General features: G+C 41.2%; 1 protein-coding gene across 2 annotated transcripts in view; it reads left to right on the forward strand.

The window, feature by feature from the left end:
* Nucleotides 1-20,592, forward strand: part of SORCS2 (sortilin related VPS10 domain containing receptor 2) — a 590,141-nt gene that overhangs the window by 334,297 nt on the left and 235,252 nt on the right. For both annotated transcript variants that reach the window (XM_075091935.1, XM_075091936.1), the window contains exon 3: nucleotides 3,623-3,722. In XM_075091935.1, coding sequence (XP_074948036.1) covers nucleotides 3,623-3,722 — 100 coding nt within the window. The remainder of the gene's footprint in view (nucleotides 1-3,622; nucleotides 3,723-20,592) is intronic.

Below are 20,592 nucleotides of genomic sequence, written 5' to 3' on the forward strand. Positions count from 1 at the left end.
ATTTTTAAAATAGGCATGCTCTGAGATCCCAGAATTCATCCTCCCCAGCCCTGTCTGTAGCCCAGTAGTGCAATTACAGGGAATTCCATTCCAGCTGTGTGTTAGAAAATGTTAATTCTTTATATATGCAGAGTCAGGCACTTGAAATATATATCTCAAGTAAAAAAGCTGTGGTGACCTCTTTTCTCTGGATTATAGCAGATTTGAAAAAACAACTGATTTGGACAGTGCTTCCCTTGACAATGTCCTTGAACTATGCCCTCTTGTATGTAAATGTCTCAAAGAGTAGCTGACATTCCTGGGTTTCTTCAAGGATGGGTTATATTAAAAAAGATTTGACAGTCTGAATAAATTTCTCCACTAATCCATGGATCTTCTGCCAATCTGGGTCTTCCTGCTTAGGCATGGTGTACCTTTATGGACATGCATTAACCTGTTGTTTCAGATTGGAATTGGATTTTTTTTTTTGGTGCCAGAAAATAAAAGATTTTTGACTATACAGTTTTTCCAGCTTTGTCTGAAAATACCTTAGTTACCTTGGAATACTCTTTTTGTTACAACTTTTAGTACTTTTTGTAAGTCATGCAAATTAGAAGAGAAAGTTTTAGACTGGAACTTTTTATCTTTGAAATGGCTAATCACAGAATGGTAGGGGTTGGAAGGGACGTCTGGAGATCATCTTGTCCAACCGCCTGCTTGAGCAGGCACACCCAGAGCAGGGGGCACAGGAACGTGTCCAGGCAGGGTTTGAATGTCTCCAGGGAAGGGACCCCACAGCCTCCCTGGGCAGCCTGTGCCACTGCTCTGGCACCCGCACAGGAGAGTAGTTTTTCCTCGTATTCAGGTGGAAGTTCCTGTGTTCTGACTTGTGCCCATTGCCCCTTGGCCTGTCACTGGGCACCACTGAAAAGAGTCCAGTCCCATCCTCTTCACACCTGTCCTTTAGATATTTATAAGCATTGAGAAGATCCCCCCTCAGTCTTCTCTTCTCCAGGCTGAACAAACCCAGGTCTCTCAGCCTTTCCTCATAAGGGAGATGTTCCAGTCCCCTGATCACCTTGGTAGCTCTCCGCTGGACTTGCTCAAGCAGTTCCACGTATTCCTTAAACTGGGGGACCCAAAACTGGACACAGTACTCCAGATGTGGTCTCACTAGGGCAGAGTAGAGGGGGAGGATAACCTCTCTTGACCTGCTCGCCACACTCCTTTTAGGATACTGTTGGCCTTCTTGGCCACAAGGGCACGGTGCTGGCTCAGGGTCAGCTTGCTGCCCACCAGCACTCCCAGGTCCTTCTCAGCAGAACCACTTTCCAGTAGTTCAGCCCGCAGCCTGTACTGGTGCATGGGGTTGCTCCTCCCCAGATGCAGGACTCTTTGGGCTTCCTGCCTATACTCTTTTGATACCTTGATACAGTTGCTGCCACCATCCCTCCTGCAGTGTCACTCTCCAGTAGTTCCACTTTATTAATCCTGGAACTGCCTCTTCAAAGTAAATTGGATCATCTTTAAGGTTCAGAGAATTATTTCAGGATGTTATTACTGGGCAAGCCACTGACCTGATATTCTTTCTCAAAGAGAATGGACGAGGTTCTGTTTCCATCATACATACTTGTTCTGCATGATTTCAGTACATCAGGCTGAAGTCAGTATTTTAGTCTTTGTTTTAATTTCTTTTCTGTCAAAGACTGCTGGCAAATTAGGTTTAGCACTGTCCATCCTATTTCCCTTAGGATTTTAATTAACTCACTGCTCAATACCCAGTGCAGTGCAGTTGTATGTATTTGATTTCTACACAATTATTTGTCAAAACTGAATTGCTGTGATTCCATTAACTTTCGTAATGCATTGCTGTATATCTGCAGGTGAAGCAACATTATGGGGAAAAAACCCAGATAAAATTAATTCAGGTATTGCTATAAAATAGTTAAACTCTCAGCTTCAGGCTGTGAGTGTGGTCTGTGTGTCATAGGCTTATGCCCAGTCACTTTTTGATTGGTAGAGAGGGAAGAAAAGCAAGGTTAAGTATGAACCCTTCTTTACTTGGTGTCCCTTAGGGCCTGAATCAGGCACATATTTCTGTGCCCGATATCCTTGGTGATTCCAAAGACACAGAAAGCTGCTCCATGACCACAGCTGAAAGTTCTCGTATCACATGGAAAACTGCATGTGTGATTGCAAAGTAGCCGCCTCTGGCTTTATACCACATGCCCTCTGACATAAGCAACATCTGCGGCGGGACTGGGACACAGGCAGGCGGAGGGTGGGCAGAGAGTGCTCATTGCAGCCTCCTCTGGGCGCCAGTCCCTCAGAGACCGTTCTGCCTCTGGTGGCTTGGAGGAGGCCTTGGGCTCTGGGCCACCTGTCAAGGTGTACATGCTTAGCCAGGGATTTGGTTTCTTACCTTTCACTCTTGCTGTACTCAGTCATGTTTCTGCCAATTTCAGCATTGTCTCCCCTGGGCGAGGAGTATGAGACAACAGAGCCCACCCAGGGAGCAGTGAACATGGTAGAATGGGTTTATAAAGCAGAAATTACTGCACAGGTGGTCCTCAGTGTCACACTCTTGGACATGAGAGCTGTTGCATGTTCCCACTTGTTTGGATAACACAGAGGTACTGGGCAGGGCACCTTCAGCCCCGTTTCTTAAAGGAGATTGTTTTTCCAGTGAAGAAAAGGGCATATGGACTGAAAATCCTCCCACCAACCATCTGTCCTAAGGAGGGCTTCTTGGTGATGAGGGGACAGATACCTTAGATGTGCCTGAATCCCCTTCCAAAAAAAAAAGGAAAACTGTAAATATGGAGAGACCATATGGTGCGATTTGATCCTATATAGAACAAATGAGGCTTCATCCAAAGTGATTTAATTTTGGATGTGACTTGCTTTGAGTTTCACTAACTAACGTTTTCCTATACTAACATTTTACTTGTGCATTCTTTTTATATTAGACATTAAAGATACAGATGCCATTTTTCACTGCAGGTTTTTTAGGAATATGAAACAATTTCTGCAGAGTGCTCACATTCAAAATATTCATAGATTTGTGTGTATGACATACTGATGGCCAGGTACTGACTTTGGTTTTTTTCATTCAAAATTATGTGATCCTCTGAAGAAGAGCTGGAGGAGTGGATGGATACCTTTATCAAGTATGAATTCTGGTAGAGGTCCACTGCAGGTCTTCCAGATCTCAGGCCAAATTGTTCTCTTATGCAACACCAGGCTCTGAAGTCAGCTCTTCTTTTTCTGCATAGCTGAGGATGTGCTGTTAGTACTTGCAGATGAGCCTTTGCTCTGCTTAGCTCTTTTTTCCCACCTTGTGGGTGGTGATGGAAAGGTATACGTGTTGTGCTTCTGTCACTGCACGGTGCAGTGTCAGGATGAAAACTAGCACTGCACAGAGCTGCAAAACACAGACAGAACAAACCTAGAAACATTCTTAATAGCGGCAGGTTTTTTAAATTTATTTTAGCTAATGAGCACTGAAAAGCAGAAAAGCATGGCAGAGAAGCATTGAAAAAGGATAGTTATTGCTACAAAGTGGGTGTTTGGGGTTTTTTCTCTGAGTTTCAATGCTGAAGCCTTTAGAAGAGAGCACTTACAGGTGTTTGATTTCTTTCAGGTCCTCAGATTTTGGGACGTTATACACAAAGTTGAATCTACAGCCTGGGATTGCCACTGTTATTGACAATTTCTACATTTGTCCCACCAACAAAAAAAAGGTATGTGGCAAAAAATTACTTTATATGGTGCAGCTGAGACGCTGCAACTATGTGAGTGTGTTTTACAGGTTTTCAAATATAGGGAAGTGTTTTTCAAAAAGTTTCAGGTCACCTTAGGTGAATTTGTGACTTATGGAAAGGGGATGTTTACCCTCGATAAATAATATAGAAAGGAAGAAATGCCTTGATGGATTATGACAACTTTTGAGGATGTTGACCCCTGGAAATGCAGTTTCCATGGAACTTTCCACAGAAATGGAAAAGCAGCTCCTGTAGGTTTTCACACGTTCACCTAAATTCTGGGACTAGCATTCAAACTCCTTGTCCTTTATGCAAAATTTCAAAGTCCTTTGCACATTCCTTAATATAAAGCATAGGGATTTTGCTGGTGGTCATTGAGAATGATGTTTATCCTGTGTAAAACATTAATTAAAAAATAAAAATCCCTCTCCTTGAAACTCTTTCTTCAAAAATGTTCCTGCATCATTACTGAACCAAAAAGTTTTTCTTGGAGCCTAGGAAGATTAAGTGGAGTTTATAAGAGAGAGCAAAATCGACCCATTGAATGTGTATACAATGGATGTTATATTGGAAACAACAGGAGAAGCAATTATGAGAAAACAAACAATAACAACCCTTCTATGTCTGCAAAATGCCTGTGATTTAAACGGCAAGAATCGTGAAATGCATTGTGAATAACACAAGCACAGTAGGTCTCATTAAATAAGAACTTTCTCTTGATAAGGGCCTTTTAACTCCAGGCCTGTACAGAAGCATTGATTTCAGGCAGAGGCCACTGATTGGAAGGACAATGTTAGTTGTGTTTATCTGTCTGTTCTGCTTAATCAAAAATCAGTGGAACTCAGCGAGGCTGCCTGGATGATTAAGTACATATTTTATTTCTCTTGCAATTGTCACCAGAGTTTTTGCACCCAAGCAACATTATGCCTGAACTTGGTAATATATTTTTAATCTGCTGAAAAGTCAGAAATTATTTCTTTGGTTCTTGAAGTGGAACTACTACTAAACACAAGATTTCAACAGACTCTGTGTCTCAGAGATAAGATCTATTGGTGATTTCAAGTCTAGAAGAATAAAAATAAAATTTACCCTTTTCAATTTTGGGAAAAAAGCTAGAAGTAAGGGACAGATGAGAGCTCCCTGGAGGATTTTTCCCAGCTCACCCAGCTACAGTATAGAAGCCTGCATAAGCACAGGTTGTTCAGTGACAGTGTGGTTGTGCTAGTTGTCTGGCAAAATAAACAGTGGTAAGATCACTGCTGAATTTCAAGCCTGAAGGACACATCAATGTTCACAGAGTCTCATGTTAACCCTATCTTAGAAAAAGATCTATATTCTGCTCAAAACAATTTGAAGTTCTTAGAGACACGAAACCTGCTTAGTAAACTAATATAATAGAATCATAGAATCATAGAATCATTAAGGTTGGAAAAGACCCGTAAGATCATCGAGTCCAACCGCTAACCTATCACTGCCAAGTCCACCACTAAACCATATCCTCAAGCACCACGTCTACTCTTCTTTTAAATACCTCCAGGGATGGAGACTCAACCAACTCGCTGGACAGCCTGTTCCAATGTTTGACCATCATATTGAAATCCATTTGTTATAGAAAGTCTCTTTGGGTAGTCATTAAATACATTGTTTTTAAGCAGAGATTTTCTTCTCAAAAGAGGCTTGATAGTGTATAAACAACAAAATGCAGCACAGCAGAAAGGATTTCTAGGACCTGTAAATGATGCCAGAGGGAGACATATTTATACATGCAGATATACATATATACACACACAGAGGGTACAAAAACGATGAAAGCATTGGAGTTAAATTCTGGTCTTGGAGGTGTTGCAGTCATGCGTGGCAGGTAAGGAGGAAGTCTTCATGTCAAAAGAACTTTGTCAGTCATAATGGCAACTTTTCTGCTGTTGGACATTTGATTAGGACTAAGACTACCAGCTGATTTCACAAAAGTTATTTAGAAAGATGGAAGAAAATGTCTCCCTGTCCATGCGTTTCAGCCCAATTGCAGTAAGTTGGAATAGAACATTCAGAGCTCTGACTCCCTTTTCTGAGCTGAGCAGAAGTCTCAGGGTTTCACCCATTCCTGATGCTATAGACTTCGGTATGTTATGGGTTTTCATCAACCAGTTCGCATCTTTGGAAATGTGCTGAAAATGAAATGGTGCTGGAGTGCTGACTGTGCATACCGGAACTGAGCGTGCACTTTACATTTAAAGCATGAGTAGTCCCATGGTACCACTTAGCATTTAGGGAGAGGGGATATGCAAGAAAGCAAAGATATTTTATCTTTGATGGGGATTTTTAAAATAATTTGTGTATTAAGTTTTATTCTATGCTTTCCGTTTACCCATTGTAGACCTTATCTGTGGAAGAACGGATACTGCAAATTTAATGCTTATCACTTCCACCTCAATGTCATCAGAGCATTAACCTCACCTGGTTTTAGCTTTGTGGAATTTAGGTGTCTAGTCAAGCCCTCTGCAGTCAGTGGAGAAACGTGGGTACCTCCAGGCAGTTCATCCTATTAAAGTCATAGTTCTTTGTAATTGTGAGAGTAATTGTGAGAGTAAGACTGCATGGAGGTTCCTAGACTTTGTGACTATGGTGGGTCTGAGCAGAGATGTACTGCAGCTTTACACAAAGGCATACAAAGAGATGGAAGACTATTTTTGTTTTGGAATGTAATTAGATAAAATATTTGCTAGGATGCTGCAGTCTAGGTCTTGGACTGACGTTATTTCTTCAGTTTATCTCTGCTGGTATACTAGCTCCTGAAGTGACTTATCGAGTTTCACGCAACGTGCCTCTGCTCTGTGAGCTGCAATTATACTATTCAGAGCAGTAGACTTACAAATGAGCTTTATACAGCAAGTGTGAAATTGTACTGGAAATTTTCAGTCCCTATGGATTGCTCTAGTTTGCATTTTCCTAACATGGATTGAAAAGGAAGAAAAGTTTATGCATCTTATCTTTCCTACCCTGTTGTTTAAGAAGTTAAAATTCCACAGAATTGTAATGCTGTTCATGAAGAAGTGCATTAGTAGATGCAGAGGATGCAACAGCATCCTCTTCATATAGTGCTCCATGGAAAAGAAATTCTGTAAAAAAAGAACCAAATCACAAGGTAAACTACAGGAATGCTGGGGACTTTGAACTAGCTGGTGGAAGGAATTTATGAACCCTACTAAGTCTGTGCAAAGAAGTGGCACATTTCATTTCTCTCTTGCCCTTCTATGAAAAAGTTGCAATGAGTACTGTTCATGGGTCTAAGAGACAAATCAGGAAGGAGTTGTATTGAGGTCATGTTTACACAGTCTTTTGACAATTGACGTAAATTTACTCAGTTTGGGTCTTTTTCTGGCTGAACGCAGCAGAACTCGGATGCAGAATTTGTGTTGCTGCAGTTACCAAAAGACTCAAGCTATGAAACACAGTTTTGATGAAAAATAATGACAAACCTCTGAGAGTAGAGCTTTAGAGGGCTTTGTGTATCACTCTGAATGGGCCTTTGTGATGAAATCATGGGATGGAGGCATGAACTGTGGCTGTATTGTGATTCAGAGCTGAATTGCAGTCAGCCAGCAGCACAAGTAGAAGGCATTTGCATCTACCTGCAAAAGACCATGTAGGCTCACCCTAAATGCTGTGAAACAATGGAATAATAGGTGAGATAACACTAAAATTAAGAGTTCACACTTCCTAAGGACACATGAATATTTGCTTTGCATTTTGGCTGTTATTAGTGTAGTATAAACCTGCAACCAAAGACACTGAAGCTGTTATTCTGACATGGTTTTGAAATGTTGCAGAGTAATGACGGTGACTTCTCCTGTGTAAGCTCTCTGATGCCAACTTCTCTGTTTGAAGCACTTTTTCATTGATCTCTGACATAAAATAGCCTTACTCTACGCAGGCCTTGAAGTGCTGTGCATTGATAAAGGATGTTGCTGCACTTTGAACAGCAGAACCTATGTTAATTATCTCCTTTTCAGTAATTATTCTATGCTGATAGTGTAAAATAGTGCAGGCATCCCATAATGTGCCATGTGGGAGAAGTAATTTGATTTGTATCCTCTGTTTTCCAAAACAGCATTGTATTTGTGATTTGGATGCAGTGCACGTGATTCATGACATATGGAATTATGCTTTCCATAGTGTCAATCTGCAGTCAGTTGAACAAAGTAAATTCTTTCTGCAGAAGACACAGGTTAGCAGAAATGAGCTTCCCTAAGCTAAATTTAAGTCAACTATGGTGGTTGCGACTGCTCTATCAAATGCCTCTGGGTCAAAGTCAAAGGGGTCGTCTCCAAGCAGGACCTCACAGTGGGCATCTGCTATCGACCTCCTAACCACAATGACAATGCTGATGAAGAGATACCTGGGTCACTGAAGCAAGCTTCTAGCCAACAGAACCTGGTCCTTATGGGTGACTTCAACTACCCAGACATCTGCTGGAAGAACAATATGGCAGCTCGCATGTCATACACCAAGTTCCTGGAATGCACAGAGGACTGTTTCCTCATACAAATGTTAGAAGTGCCAACCAGGAAGGAGGCACGGCTGGACTTGCTATTCACAAACCGAGAAAGCCTGCTTTGTAATATCTCGGTTAGTGATAGCCTTGGCTGCAGTGACCACGATATTGTGGAGTTCGGGATCCTGCTGAGTGTGCTGAAGGTCAGCTCTAAGACAAGGTTTCTGGATTCTAGAAGAGCAAACTTCAGTTCACTCAGGGCTCAGCTGGGAGGGACTCAATGGGAAGCTTCCATGGAAGACAAAGGAGCTAGGGAGTGGTGGGAGTTCTTCAAGAACTCTCTCTTGGAAGCACAAAGCCAATCTATCCCCTACAAAGGAAAGGGAAGTAAGCGGAGCAACAGGACCCCATGGCTCAACCGTGACTTCCTGGGTCTACTCAAATCTAAAAGGGAAGCATACCAGAGATGGAAAAGTGGAGGATCATCCATCGAGAGCTACAAGAGCATTGCCAGAGCGTGCAGAGACGCAGTTAGAAAAACAAAATCCCAGCTAGAATTGAAACTGGCCGTAGATGTCAAAAATAACAAGAAAGGTTTCTTCAGGTATGTCAACCACAAGCAGAAAAAGAAGGAAAACATAGGCCCACTGTTAAGCAGAAAAGGAGAGTCAATCACCAACGATGCCAAAAAGGCAGAGGTCCTCAACACCTTCTTCACCTCTGTCTTTACCAACACTTTTGGGTCCCAGGGTTTGGGAATAAAATTGCCAGTTGATCCAAACACTGACCCACCATCAGTGAAGGAAGAGTTAGTACATGGAATATTACAGGAGCTTGACCCCTACAAATCACTGGGCCCTGACGCCATCCGCCCGAGGGTGTTGAGAGAGCTGGCTGACATCATCGCAAGGCCACTCTCCGTAATCTTCAAGAAGTCATGGAGAACAGGGGATGTCCCAGAGGACTGGAGGAAGGCAAATGTTACCCCTATCTACATGAAAGGCTCGAGAGAGGATCTGGGTAACTATAGGCCCATCAGCCCAGCCTTACTTCAATCCCTGGGAAAGTTATGGAATGAACCCTCCTGGGGGCCATCACAAGTCAAATGAAGCACGTGATTGGGAAAAGCCAACATGGCTTCACTAAAGGCAGATTGTGCTTGACAAAGCTGGTGGCCTTCTATGACGAAGTGACTTGCCTGGTTGACATGGGGTGGGCAGTGGACATTGTCTACCTGGACTTCTCCGAGGCCTTTGATACAGTGCCCAACAGCCTCCTCCTGGAGAAATTAATGTGTTATGGCCTAGACAAGAGGTCTGTGCAGTGGGTGGGGAACTGGCTGACAGGCCGCACCCAAAGGGTGGTGGTAAATAGCTCTTTGTCAAACTGGCAACCTGTCACTAGTGGAGTCCCCCAGGGATCGATATTGGGCCCAATGTTATTCAACATCTTTATAAGTGATCTGGATAACGAGATGAAGTGTAGCCTGATGAAGTTTGCAGATGACACCAAGTTGAGTGGGGAAGTAGACACTCCAGAAGGGAGAGCTGCTCTGCAGGGAGATCTGGATAGGCTGGAAGAGTGGGCCAACAAGAACCTTAAGAAGTTCGACAAGGACAAGTGTAAGATCATGCACCTGGGAAAACAGCAGCACAGTCTGTGCAGCACAGACTGGGATCCACCTGGCTGGAGAGCAGCTCTGTGGAAAGGGACCTGGGGGTCCTGTTGGACAGGAAGCTCAACATGAGCGAACAGTGTGCTGCTGCGGCCAAGGCGGCCAACAGGATGCTGGGTTGCATCAAAAAGGGCATCACCAGCAGAGAGAAAGAAGTCATCATCCCACTCTACTTAGCACTTGTCAGGCCACACCTGGAGTACTGTGTACAGTTCTGGTCCCCTCTATACAAAAAGGATGTGGACAGGCTGGAAGGGGTCCAGAGAAGGGCCACCAAGATGATCAAAGGACTGGGAAGCTGCCATACGAGGATAGGCTGGGAGAGCTGGGTTTGTTCAGCCTTGAGAGAAGGAGGCTCAGAGGGGATCTCATCACCACGTACCAGTACTTAAGGGGTAGCTACAAAGAAGATGGAGACTCCCTTTTTACACAGGGTCCCATGGAGAGGACAAGGGGGAATGGACATAAGTTGCTCTCGGGGAGATTCCCATTGGACATGAGAGGGAAATTTTTCACAGTGAGGACAGTCACCCGTTGGAATAATCTCCCCAGGAAAGTGGTTGACTCGGCCACATTGGACACCTTCAAGAGTCGTCTGGACAGGGTGCTGGGCCATCTTGTTAGACTGTGCTTTTCCCAGAAAGGTTGGACTAGATGATCCCTGAGGTCCCTTCCAGCCTGGGATTCTAAATTATGAACAAAATATTTAACATTTTCATAGGGTGTATATGCTGTTGGATATAGAAATTACATATGTGCTTTAATTCTCTTAGTATAATGCTGCTAGGGAGGAGTTGAATGAACGCACTGATTTTTTTTTCTGCATTCAGCACATATTTTAATTTTCATTGGTGCTAGTGCAACTGATGCATCCATCCTTCTGTTGATATGCTTCTGGAAAAGAGGCAGCTAAGCAGTGCATGTTCAGGCTTTTCATATTAAGAGAAAATAAATGTTGATTGTGCATACACTGACTTATTAGTTAAATGGGTTGAACACTTGTATTTCCCATCTGCCACAATAACCAATAACAGCATGTTCTTTCGGACTAAAAGGCAAGATGACAAATGTGTATTCCTGCTTGACAAACCATGCAGAACACTTAAGATAGTAATAAGGATATAGGTTATGCTGTACAATATTTTTACTCCTGATACTTTAAAATAGTATAAATTACACGTGATCACAAAAGGGTATTTGCCACAGCTATAAAACCATTTTCCAAGATGCAACTGGCTTAAGCAATGTTCGTAAGCACTTACAGGTAAATGCAGTCCAACAGCATTTTGATATTTGTCTTTCAAAGCAAAAGAATTGGTAGTGGAAGTTGTCACCATGCAGTATGACTGTATTTACTTCTAAAGAGTAATTCTACTCAAGTATCTGTTTCCTTAGAGACCATTCCAGAGTGTCTGCAAACATACAGAGCAGAATTGTCTTACACTTTTACTAATAAAAATTGTCAGCTGTGGAATATTCCTTTCAATAACATGAGCAGTTAGTTCAGGAGGGTTTCATGGTGAAATTGCAGAGTATGAGTCTGTATGCATCACCTCTCTCCCATGATGTGTTCTTTCTTTATAAGCAGTGTCACTATTCAGTTTTATTCTAGTGACGCACCACCAGAGCACTGATGTAACCTGACTGCATCGTTTTACTTAAGACTTCTGTCCACGACTGCTCAGTTCATCTTCAGATTTTCCAGATGTTTCCAGAAGTACGCCCAGTAATCATATATTTTTTCCATCCAGTAAGTGGATTGCTGTGAGAGGCAGTCCTATGAAGAAATCCCAGATTTTTTTCACACACAGTTGATGAGCAGTTGCCTAGTTTATGGTCAATCTAGGAAGCTATTCAATGCAAGTGGAACTAAATAGGGTAAAACAGGCAAATCTTTTCTTGAGCTGTTAGCTAGGAGTCGGAGGTTCATGCAGCACCTCTGAAACCAAGCTGTACAGGGTGAAGATTTGATGGATGCTATTTGACGGGGTGTGAGTAGGTATATGTGGAAAAAGTATGATAAAGCTTTGAGAAGCAAAGAGTGGAGCACCTGAAAATTAAAAACATACATGGAATGGCCACTAGGAATATGGCTATTAGGAAAGTATTTGAGCTAAGTACTGGCTAAACAGAGGACAGGAACTATAGCTTTTGCTGTCGGACTCATTCCTGCTGTGTTTGAGAAACCAGGGCTTTTTCACAGTTTGTATATGAACAGGGCAGCATGAAAAATTTATAACTCTTATTTTCATATTCTAACTCCTTCTAACACCTCCAATAAGTCAAAGATAGTAGCAGTGGTACTGTTTTATTTAAGTGTACTCTCTCTTTTAAACAGTAGACTATGAAAGCATTTTTCTATATAGTGTGGTAGAAAAGGTTTGGCTTCTTTTTCCATAAAAATTTTGCAGACACTGTCTGTGCATTCCTCCATCCTGGTCTTCTACGTACAGGGCTCTTGTTGATTAGATGCATTGTTGTCTTTGAATACTTTTCTGCATGCATGTCTACCAAAACATTGAACCATGCAGCCTGAAGTTGTCTCTAAACCTTTTTGTTTCAGTTTCTTCTCCCTGTGACCTGTAAATGTTTTATAGCCCAGCACTGGAGTAGACTGTGGTCAAAGGCTGCACCTCATTTAAAAAAAAGAAAAAAAAAACACCCAGAAAAAACCTCAAACCGACAAACCTGCTAACAATACAAGTGAAGAGTAGACTGCCATGACTAGTGTGTAGGTTTGCCATAGCATGTAGGGTGATTACTCATCAGGGTAGAGGGTGTGTGGGCTAAATGGGTGCATGCTTGAACAGACATTCTGTGTTATTATTTTATCCCATAATTTACTTGATTCTTAATGTAGAGATCTCAATTGAAGTCTTTGAGATTGACCTTCCGCTGTGATTTTGTAGCCTAATGTGGAACTTTTGGATTATTTTGTGCTCAGGCATACAATTATTCTAAGGAAAAATAGTCCTGTCTTTACTGCGTGCTTATTATCGATTCTTTTGTTCTGTTTTTATGAATTTCCTGTCTAAAACTCATTAATCATAAAAGCAGACCAACAACTACTAAAAGGCTGTAATGTTAAATTAAGTTTAGTGTAGTAAAGCCAAAAAATAAAAAGACTAGTTTGTGGGAGTGCAATATAAAAAAGATTTATGTGAAAATGGAAAAGACCTGTGAGCAAGTGTTAGGAGACCATTGTGCATATGGTTCTGCACTTGAGAGACATCCATTTACCTCCCAGTACTTCTGGGAAGAGAAGGAATCCAAGCATCATATTTTCAGCAAGGTTTTATTTCCTATTATGACGAGCAGGGGTCATTGCTTGGAGAAATAGGAATAGTCAATCAAAAGCATATAGTAGAAAGCAGGTCTGAAGCTACCCTCAGCAACTGCGGTCATGTGTGCTGCTGAGTGGGTGGCTGGTCAGGGAGGAGCTGTAAACTGGAAAGCATGATTTTCACACCAGAGGGGTTTTTAAGATCTGGGATTTTGATTTGGTATGTCTGAAAATAAGGGCAATTTTGCAATACTTAGACCAGGCTGTAATTTCAAATTTCTTTATTTAAAAATGTAGATTCTTGTACTTAGGCCCAAATCTAAATCTGAGCCATAGGCCAGAGAAGAACCTAGGGTTGGTGATGGTAGATGTGCTGAGCAGGACACTAGGCAGGTCGTGTGTTTCCCTCCTCTGGCCTGCCCATGGGCTCAGTGGCATGAAATGACTTCTTAAATCCTTCTCTGCTTGAGGTAAGTACTCAGGGGAAAACCAAAATCAGCTAACCAACCAAAATTGTCTGTGGTAGATCTCTAGATCTGAGCAAGACCTAGGATTTTGTCTGGCATGGCAGAGACTTCCTTATGTCCTACCTAGAGCTACAACTGTCTTCTAATCAATGCACAGGATCATGCACATCTTTTTAGAAGGCTGTATGTTCCTGTGAGAATTTAATGCTGATGCAGTATGGAGCTTGCAGAATTAAATATAACAGAGAGTCAAATTATAATATATGGGGTAGTCTCCAAAGAAGAAGGCGTCCCTGTGATGGGTGAATAGAGAATTACCAAATCAGGGTTGTGTTAAACCTATGAAAGATAAAACCGGAAAGGAAGGGATCATTATATTGGTGGTGCTGAGTCTTTGAAAAAGGGACGAGGAGAAAAAGAGAGAAAAGCTAATTGTAAAGAGGAAATGGTAAAAGATTACAAGCATCTTATGGTACTTAGTAAGTATTTAATTGGTTGCCCAGTGTGCTAGGATGAAATGGGTACAGCTAAGTCTATAGAACAGTCAGGTTTCTGCTAAAACTGTCAGATACAAGACAAGGTTTTTCTGTGATTAATTTAGATTATTTCTATCTATTGCAATTATCCTGTGTGTTGAGATTACTTTTGTCTAACAGTTTATTGAGGATCACAACATGCCTAGGGGCATGCATCAAGGTTCCTGTGTTATTGAAGAGAGGAAATTGAGAACTCCTTCATCTTAACTCAGAGTCTAACCGCAGCAATAACTAAACTCTAGGAGGACAATGTTAAGGAAGTTATATGAAAAATTCTAAATAGTATTTGAAAAAAGATGAGTAATTCCATTCAGGAGGTCTGCAAGGACAATGTACAGTAGACATATTCCCCAGACAGCCCCAAAATAATGGTGTAGTGTGTTTGAAACATATTCATCATGCTTGCTGATGGATCTTCTGGATCTCCTGGACACCTGTGCGTTTCCTCCTCATTTCCCCAATGATGGAACAGCAGCACAAGTCCCAGCTTCCATGCTTCATGCTCTGCTAGCATTTTCCAATCTACTGGTGTGTCAAATTCTGCTTCTCTTCACTGCAGCTGTTCGACTTCCCTCGACTTGTGCTGACCACACAAGCTCCTCTTGCCCTCTCAGGAGCAGAGCTGCTGAAGGATTTTTTCCCTGGGGTTGGCGTGGAAACAGTGTTTGAACTGCTGCCACAACCATTTTGCAGGGCTGGCAGTGAGCTTGCCCGGCTGAGAATCCCCGTGGCTGCTACCCCCCCTACAGTGCTACAAGTGAAACTGCTGCTTAAACCAGTCAGCAGCTGCAATTTTCGCTGTCACGGCAGTAATATTTGTACAGGACTCCTAAACTACCATGAATCTCAGTTAACTGTGCCAGTGTTTTTGTTTATTCCACCCTCTTTGTGGCAATTACTAGAAGGGATGAACCTAACTGTTTGCTTACCTGTTCCTAATTCTGAAAATAGCCCTGATTCCCAGCAGCCACAGCGCTCTGCAGCAGCAAACTTCTAAAAAGGCAGGACCTGTGTGACAAATATGTTTTATATCATGTCTTTCTCCTGCAGCCTGTACACATTTATTTGAATATAGTCTTCAAAAATTAATGCAAATATAAACCAGGATTTTTTTTTGCCCATTTCACGTTATGTGTTTCTGTCAGGCAGAGAAGGATTCTTACTCCTGGAAACTGAAATCTCTTGTGTTTAACTAAGCTACCTCTGATGCCTTCTTGACAGTTGCCGCTTTCAGACTTGTGCTAGAGACAGATTTTTTCCATCTGTAGGACTAACTAATGCACTAGATTGCTGTCATCCCTTCATACCAGAAGATTGCTATCAGATGAATGGTGGATTCTTCATAATTCCTGATTTGGTTTTGAGGTGGGATCTTCTGCAAACCTGTTGGGTTTTTTTTGTGTCTAACTGGTATTTCTCTCTTCCCATTTTTTTCATAATGATTTTTTGCAACCTTTCATCCCTTCTTTCTGTCCTTCCGTCTCTTAATCTCTTTCTAGCACATTCTTGTTTTCCTGCTTTTCTTTCTTCTTTTTATGGCCATTAATCCTTTTTACACCTTGCAAGTAATTTCTGGACCAGATTAAACCTTTTTCTTTCAAAGTTATAATTGCTAGAGAAAATACTATTTTGAAGAATGTCGCTAAGGGTCTATGTTTCTATTCAAAAATCATAATTTTCTTGGGATAATAACAAAACTGCTGGTACATCCCTAACTATAATTCGTATAATTAATCTCTTCAACAGCAGTAGTAGGATAATTTGATTAGGGAGCTGTTAGCCAGGAAACCTGACTGCAGTTTCTATGACCCTGAGCAAGCTTGAGCCTCCTTGAAGCCTGACTTCCCATTGTCTCACACCTTGTAATATCATTTGCCTTGTGCAAAAACACTGTGATATGACATGATCTGACAGTCTACCCTGAGGTCAGATTACAAGGTTTTGCAAAAAAATACAGAATCAGTCTGGTTTAGTTTCCTTATTTATAAACTTAAGCCAATAATATTGAAGTCTTCAGAGCACCTATGATTCTTAAATAAATGCTGAGTATTTTTATTATCCCATTTCAAGAGGAATGCATATTTATAATGTATTTTTATTGTCACATTCCTGCAGTACTGAACAGCATTTTAAGATTAGCAACATGCTGAAAATAATTGTTAGATATACGTTCCTATGTTTTCCAAGATCATTTAGTATTTATCAGGCATGGCTGGTTCAGGACTTAGGTAACAATTTGAATAAAATGTTAGTACTTCTGTTCTCACATAAATGAGGAAATTAAGCTACTTGCCCAAAATGGAACAGGATTAATTTCTGCTGCAATTGCTGGATCTACACTTTACAGGTTTACAATCCTATTCTCAGTCTTCTAAACAATATAACCAGTCTGGACATTGAAATGGCCTTCAGATTTTACTTTAAAATGCTCTTCTTCTTTTCTAGAAGACACTAAGTCCACGCAGGGAGATTTGGTGGAAAGGGCTGGAGAGGGAAGTGCCTCAGTTAGCACTGAGGGATTGTGGAGCATTTATCTTGTAAAGCTTGGTGCCAAAAACTGCTAGTTGCATAAAAAGGCTGTGCTTTCAGTGTAACTATGGCTACAGGAGTCGGACTGGAATCACTGGGAATAGCTAAATATCTCCTGTCAATTTAAGTTGTTAAATGCACTGGAGTCATTCTTTAGTGCTAATATATGTCCTGTTTGTTTCATTCAGCCATACCTGAAAACTAGTTTTTTTCCGCATTGCGCCACCTCGTAGGATTTTCTCTGTTTAAGTGCTTTACAGTTTGTTTGTGATGCAGCACAACCAGGCATAAAGTAGCGTGAGTTTGGCTAAAGGTTCCAGTCTGTCTGGGAGAGTAATAGTGTTTCACACTTTGCTCTTTCTGTGGGCTCCAGCAAAGGCAATGGTTTTCTTACTTGCTGCACCTGAAGGTTCAAGAAATGATTTTCTGCTCTGCAAGGTGCTTTAGCACGGGAGCAGGAGATCTGGGCCTCCATTTTTTACATCTTTGTCAGGTAGAGCTCAGGGATACAGGGTTTCTGCTGGGCTTTGGGATTGCGAAGCCCGAAGTCTCCTCTGAAACTCTCCCACACTGTATATTACTGCAAGGTCCAGCCATAACTTTTCACTTGACTTAAGCAGATGAAGTCTATAAAACTGTCCTTTCTGGCATAAAATGCTGTTCAGGAGGTAGTAATGTTCCATTCTAATATTGCTTGGTATATTGTAAGACCATATTAAAACCACTCGTGAGTTGTACTCTGCCATAAGATCTCAAAATTTTATACGCACATAGATGATTTGGTGTCTCCTCTTAATAGCTCTGGGAATTCTGAAGAGGTTATAGGATTTCATTTCACAGTTGTGGAAACAGAAAGATGTAAATGAATTGCCTGGGGAAGAAATGAGAGAAATTTAATAATACGTCACACGTCTAAGCCAGCCTCTCAGCTTCAAGCACAAAACTACCCTTTTGCCCCTCAACAAGATAATAGATCAATTAAATCAAATGCATTTTTACCAGTTCAAGGGAGGGTATGGGCTTGTGGAAGGTCTATGATGTCATAAATATTAGCAGCAGTCATATATGAAAGCTTATCTTTTGAAAAAAACTCAGAATGGTTAATATTTCCACAAGACTGAAACAAGGGAAATATTTTCAATTGTAAGATCATATTAGCTGTAAGCAAGGACCAAGTTGATTTTTACAATTTTTTGTTTTATTGTTTTGGAGACTGAATAGGTAAATGCACAGAATTTGAAGATGTGACTTCTGAGCCAAATTTCACAGTAACTGTACAGAAAGCTAATCTGTGATGATAAAGAAGAAAAAGGTTTTAAAGCTTTTCTGAAGTGTTAGAGGCAATTTGAACTACAGCTTTAAAAAGTTATACTGAGGAAGAATAAAGGACCTAAATTTACATCTAGGGCCTTAATTTTAGATACTCTGTTGGAAAACATCGGCCCTGTGTTTCTGCACAATTCATAGAATTCACTTTCCTTAACACTTATCTACCATAAACCAGTTACCATGTAAAACATGGCTAGGTTGGGATAAGCTTAGAAATGTTTATCAATACTCTGAAAATTTCTGAAAACAATGATATCCTGACTTACAGATGAAACTAAAAACTTGAAAAAGAGTTCATGAAGCCAAAATAAGGAAAAACAGATGAGCTGAGCTGAAATATTTTGTTTAAATTGTGACCCTCTTAAATGTAGTGTTTTAAAAGTATGTCAAGGTTTACTTCTAAAAGTAATAAATGCTCCAAATTAAAATTAATATTTGAATCGGGAAACCTGTCAAAAATAAATGTGTGTTGGAAAACATTGACTTTGCCACTTCAGCATTTTCTGACCAGAATTTATTTTTTCTGGAAGTGCCCTGGCATTTTAATAGCCAATAAAGTTCCAGAATCATATACATTTTTTTTTCTCTGAGAGGTGGTAGATTTTTGACTATAATAATATTTATATGACTGAGTTTATCTCAAAGCTATAATGCATTCTGCTTTACTTATATATTTTTCTCTCCATGGGACTCTTCGAAGGGGATTATCCCTTTCTCTTTTTTTTTAAAAACTGAGATGTTAGGAGGCAAATTCATTAGGCTGATGCTCACAGTTTGCAGGTGACACTGCTATGTTTTTCTTCTTTTCCTGTATTCAGTGGTCCATGATTTAGGTAATTGCCAGTGTTTTATGTGTTCTGAAAATTTTGATAGCACACTGGGTGGGGTTTTTTTTGTGGTGTTTTTTTTTAGTTTCTCTCTTGTCTGTCCTCTTTGACTGGAGCAACTACTGCAGCTTGTCAGTGGCTGAGGTTGGACACTTTGGTGTTCCCCAATACTGCTGTCACCTGCCACTGCATTTAAGCCATGTTTACAGATGTAAATATCACCCAGTTAAAATCCAGAGAGAGGCTAAATCTCTAAGTGTTCATGCTGGCAAATAAATTTATCTAAAAGTTACCAAGTGATGCAGTGGCAGAACCCAAGTACCCCTTTCTGCCTTCTCTGCAGGTCAGTTGATAAGCTTCAGCTAACAAAATTACCCCCAGAGAACCCTGTGGTTGTAAACTGGCAATGACATCTATTGTGGTAGGGACTACAGGCTTCTACCAGAAATCTCAAAAAAAAAGGTCTATTCTGAAGGCTGTAGCCATTTTTAGTAGATCTTAGAAAGATGAAGAATAACATAAGAACACATAATAAACTTTTAGTCCACTTTTAAATCCAGTAAATATATGTTGATTGCAACACAGCAAGATGTTATTGTGATTTTTCCCTGAAGAGTTTGAGTGTCCAGCTCATTTTGATTTCTTAAGGAATCACAAAAATCAGGAGGAAGCCTCCAATTTAGGCTTGCCCAGCTCTGTTGTAGTATATTATATGGTAATCAGGGGTACTCCAGCTTGATGACCTTTCATCTAGGGCTGTTGTTTAACAGTGCACAGTGCTGCAATCTGGGCTTTCATGTGTTTTGAGTATTGATTTTCCAGATAGGGAGAACTGCAATAATAACCTAAGGAGAACTGGCGTCACTGTGACCTCGTTTGCTTTTATTCCTTATGGCTCTAGGCAAAGAAGTCAGTTCCCATGCAGTGGGCTGCTGAAAAAAAACCATGTCTCTCCCCAGTATGCTTGTGTGAAAGCCCTGAAAAAGTGTTTGCCTGTTGTAACTGGCTCTCCCTCCAGCTTTCCTTCCCAGCTTATTTCCATTCCACTTCTCTTTTTCTCCTCCCACCCTTCCAGTTGCAGATTGGCCTGGAGGGGGCTTTTCCTGGCACCCTCACCCCAGGAGCAGCAGCATTCAGCTCAGCTGGTATGGCTGGGCACCCTTGCACAGGCACTGCTAATAGCTGCAGCATTGGAAGCTGAGGGAGTTGCCTGTCAGATACAAAATTTAATATCAGATGCAATTTTGGTCAAGAATCACCTCAAAATGGTGCTCTGCTTTCACGATGTATCGTTTCTTTCCTTCAGTCAAAGAAATGTGCTGGCATTATCTTGTTCAAATCGCTGCGTAAATTCACTTCTTCCCTTTCTAAAGCTCTAGGGTATGAATCCCGTTCATGCTGGGGTACCGTGGTGATGGGTGGCTACAAAATACCAAAGACAAAACGAAGTGTGATAATGGTTGCTGTGGTGTTCTTAATCCCCTCGTGATCCTCTTTCTATGAGACTAGTTCTCTGTGAAGAACCTGTGATCCAGACTCAATGCTTTCCATGCCAAAGGAACGAGGAGCAATGGTGCCTCATGCGGCTGAGTTGGTGACCAGTGTCAGTACTTCAGGTTTCTAAAGCTATGTCAGCAGATGTCTCTGTAATCCTGGATATGTTTACTCGATCTAAAAGACACTTCGTAATTGGGGTTCTCTCATGTGAATT

Source organism: Phalacrocorax aristotelis, chromosome 4 (genome assembly GCF_949628215.1).
Source record: "Phalacrocorax aristotelis chromosome 4, bGulAri2.1, whole genome shotgun sequence".
In the NCBI taxonomy this organism is placed as follows: domain Eukaryota; kingdom Metazoa; phylum Chordata; class Aves; order Suliformes; family Phalacrocoracidae; genus Phalacrocorax; species Phalacrocorax aristotelis.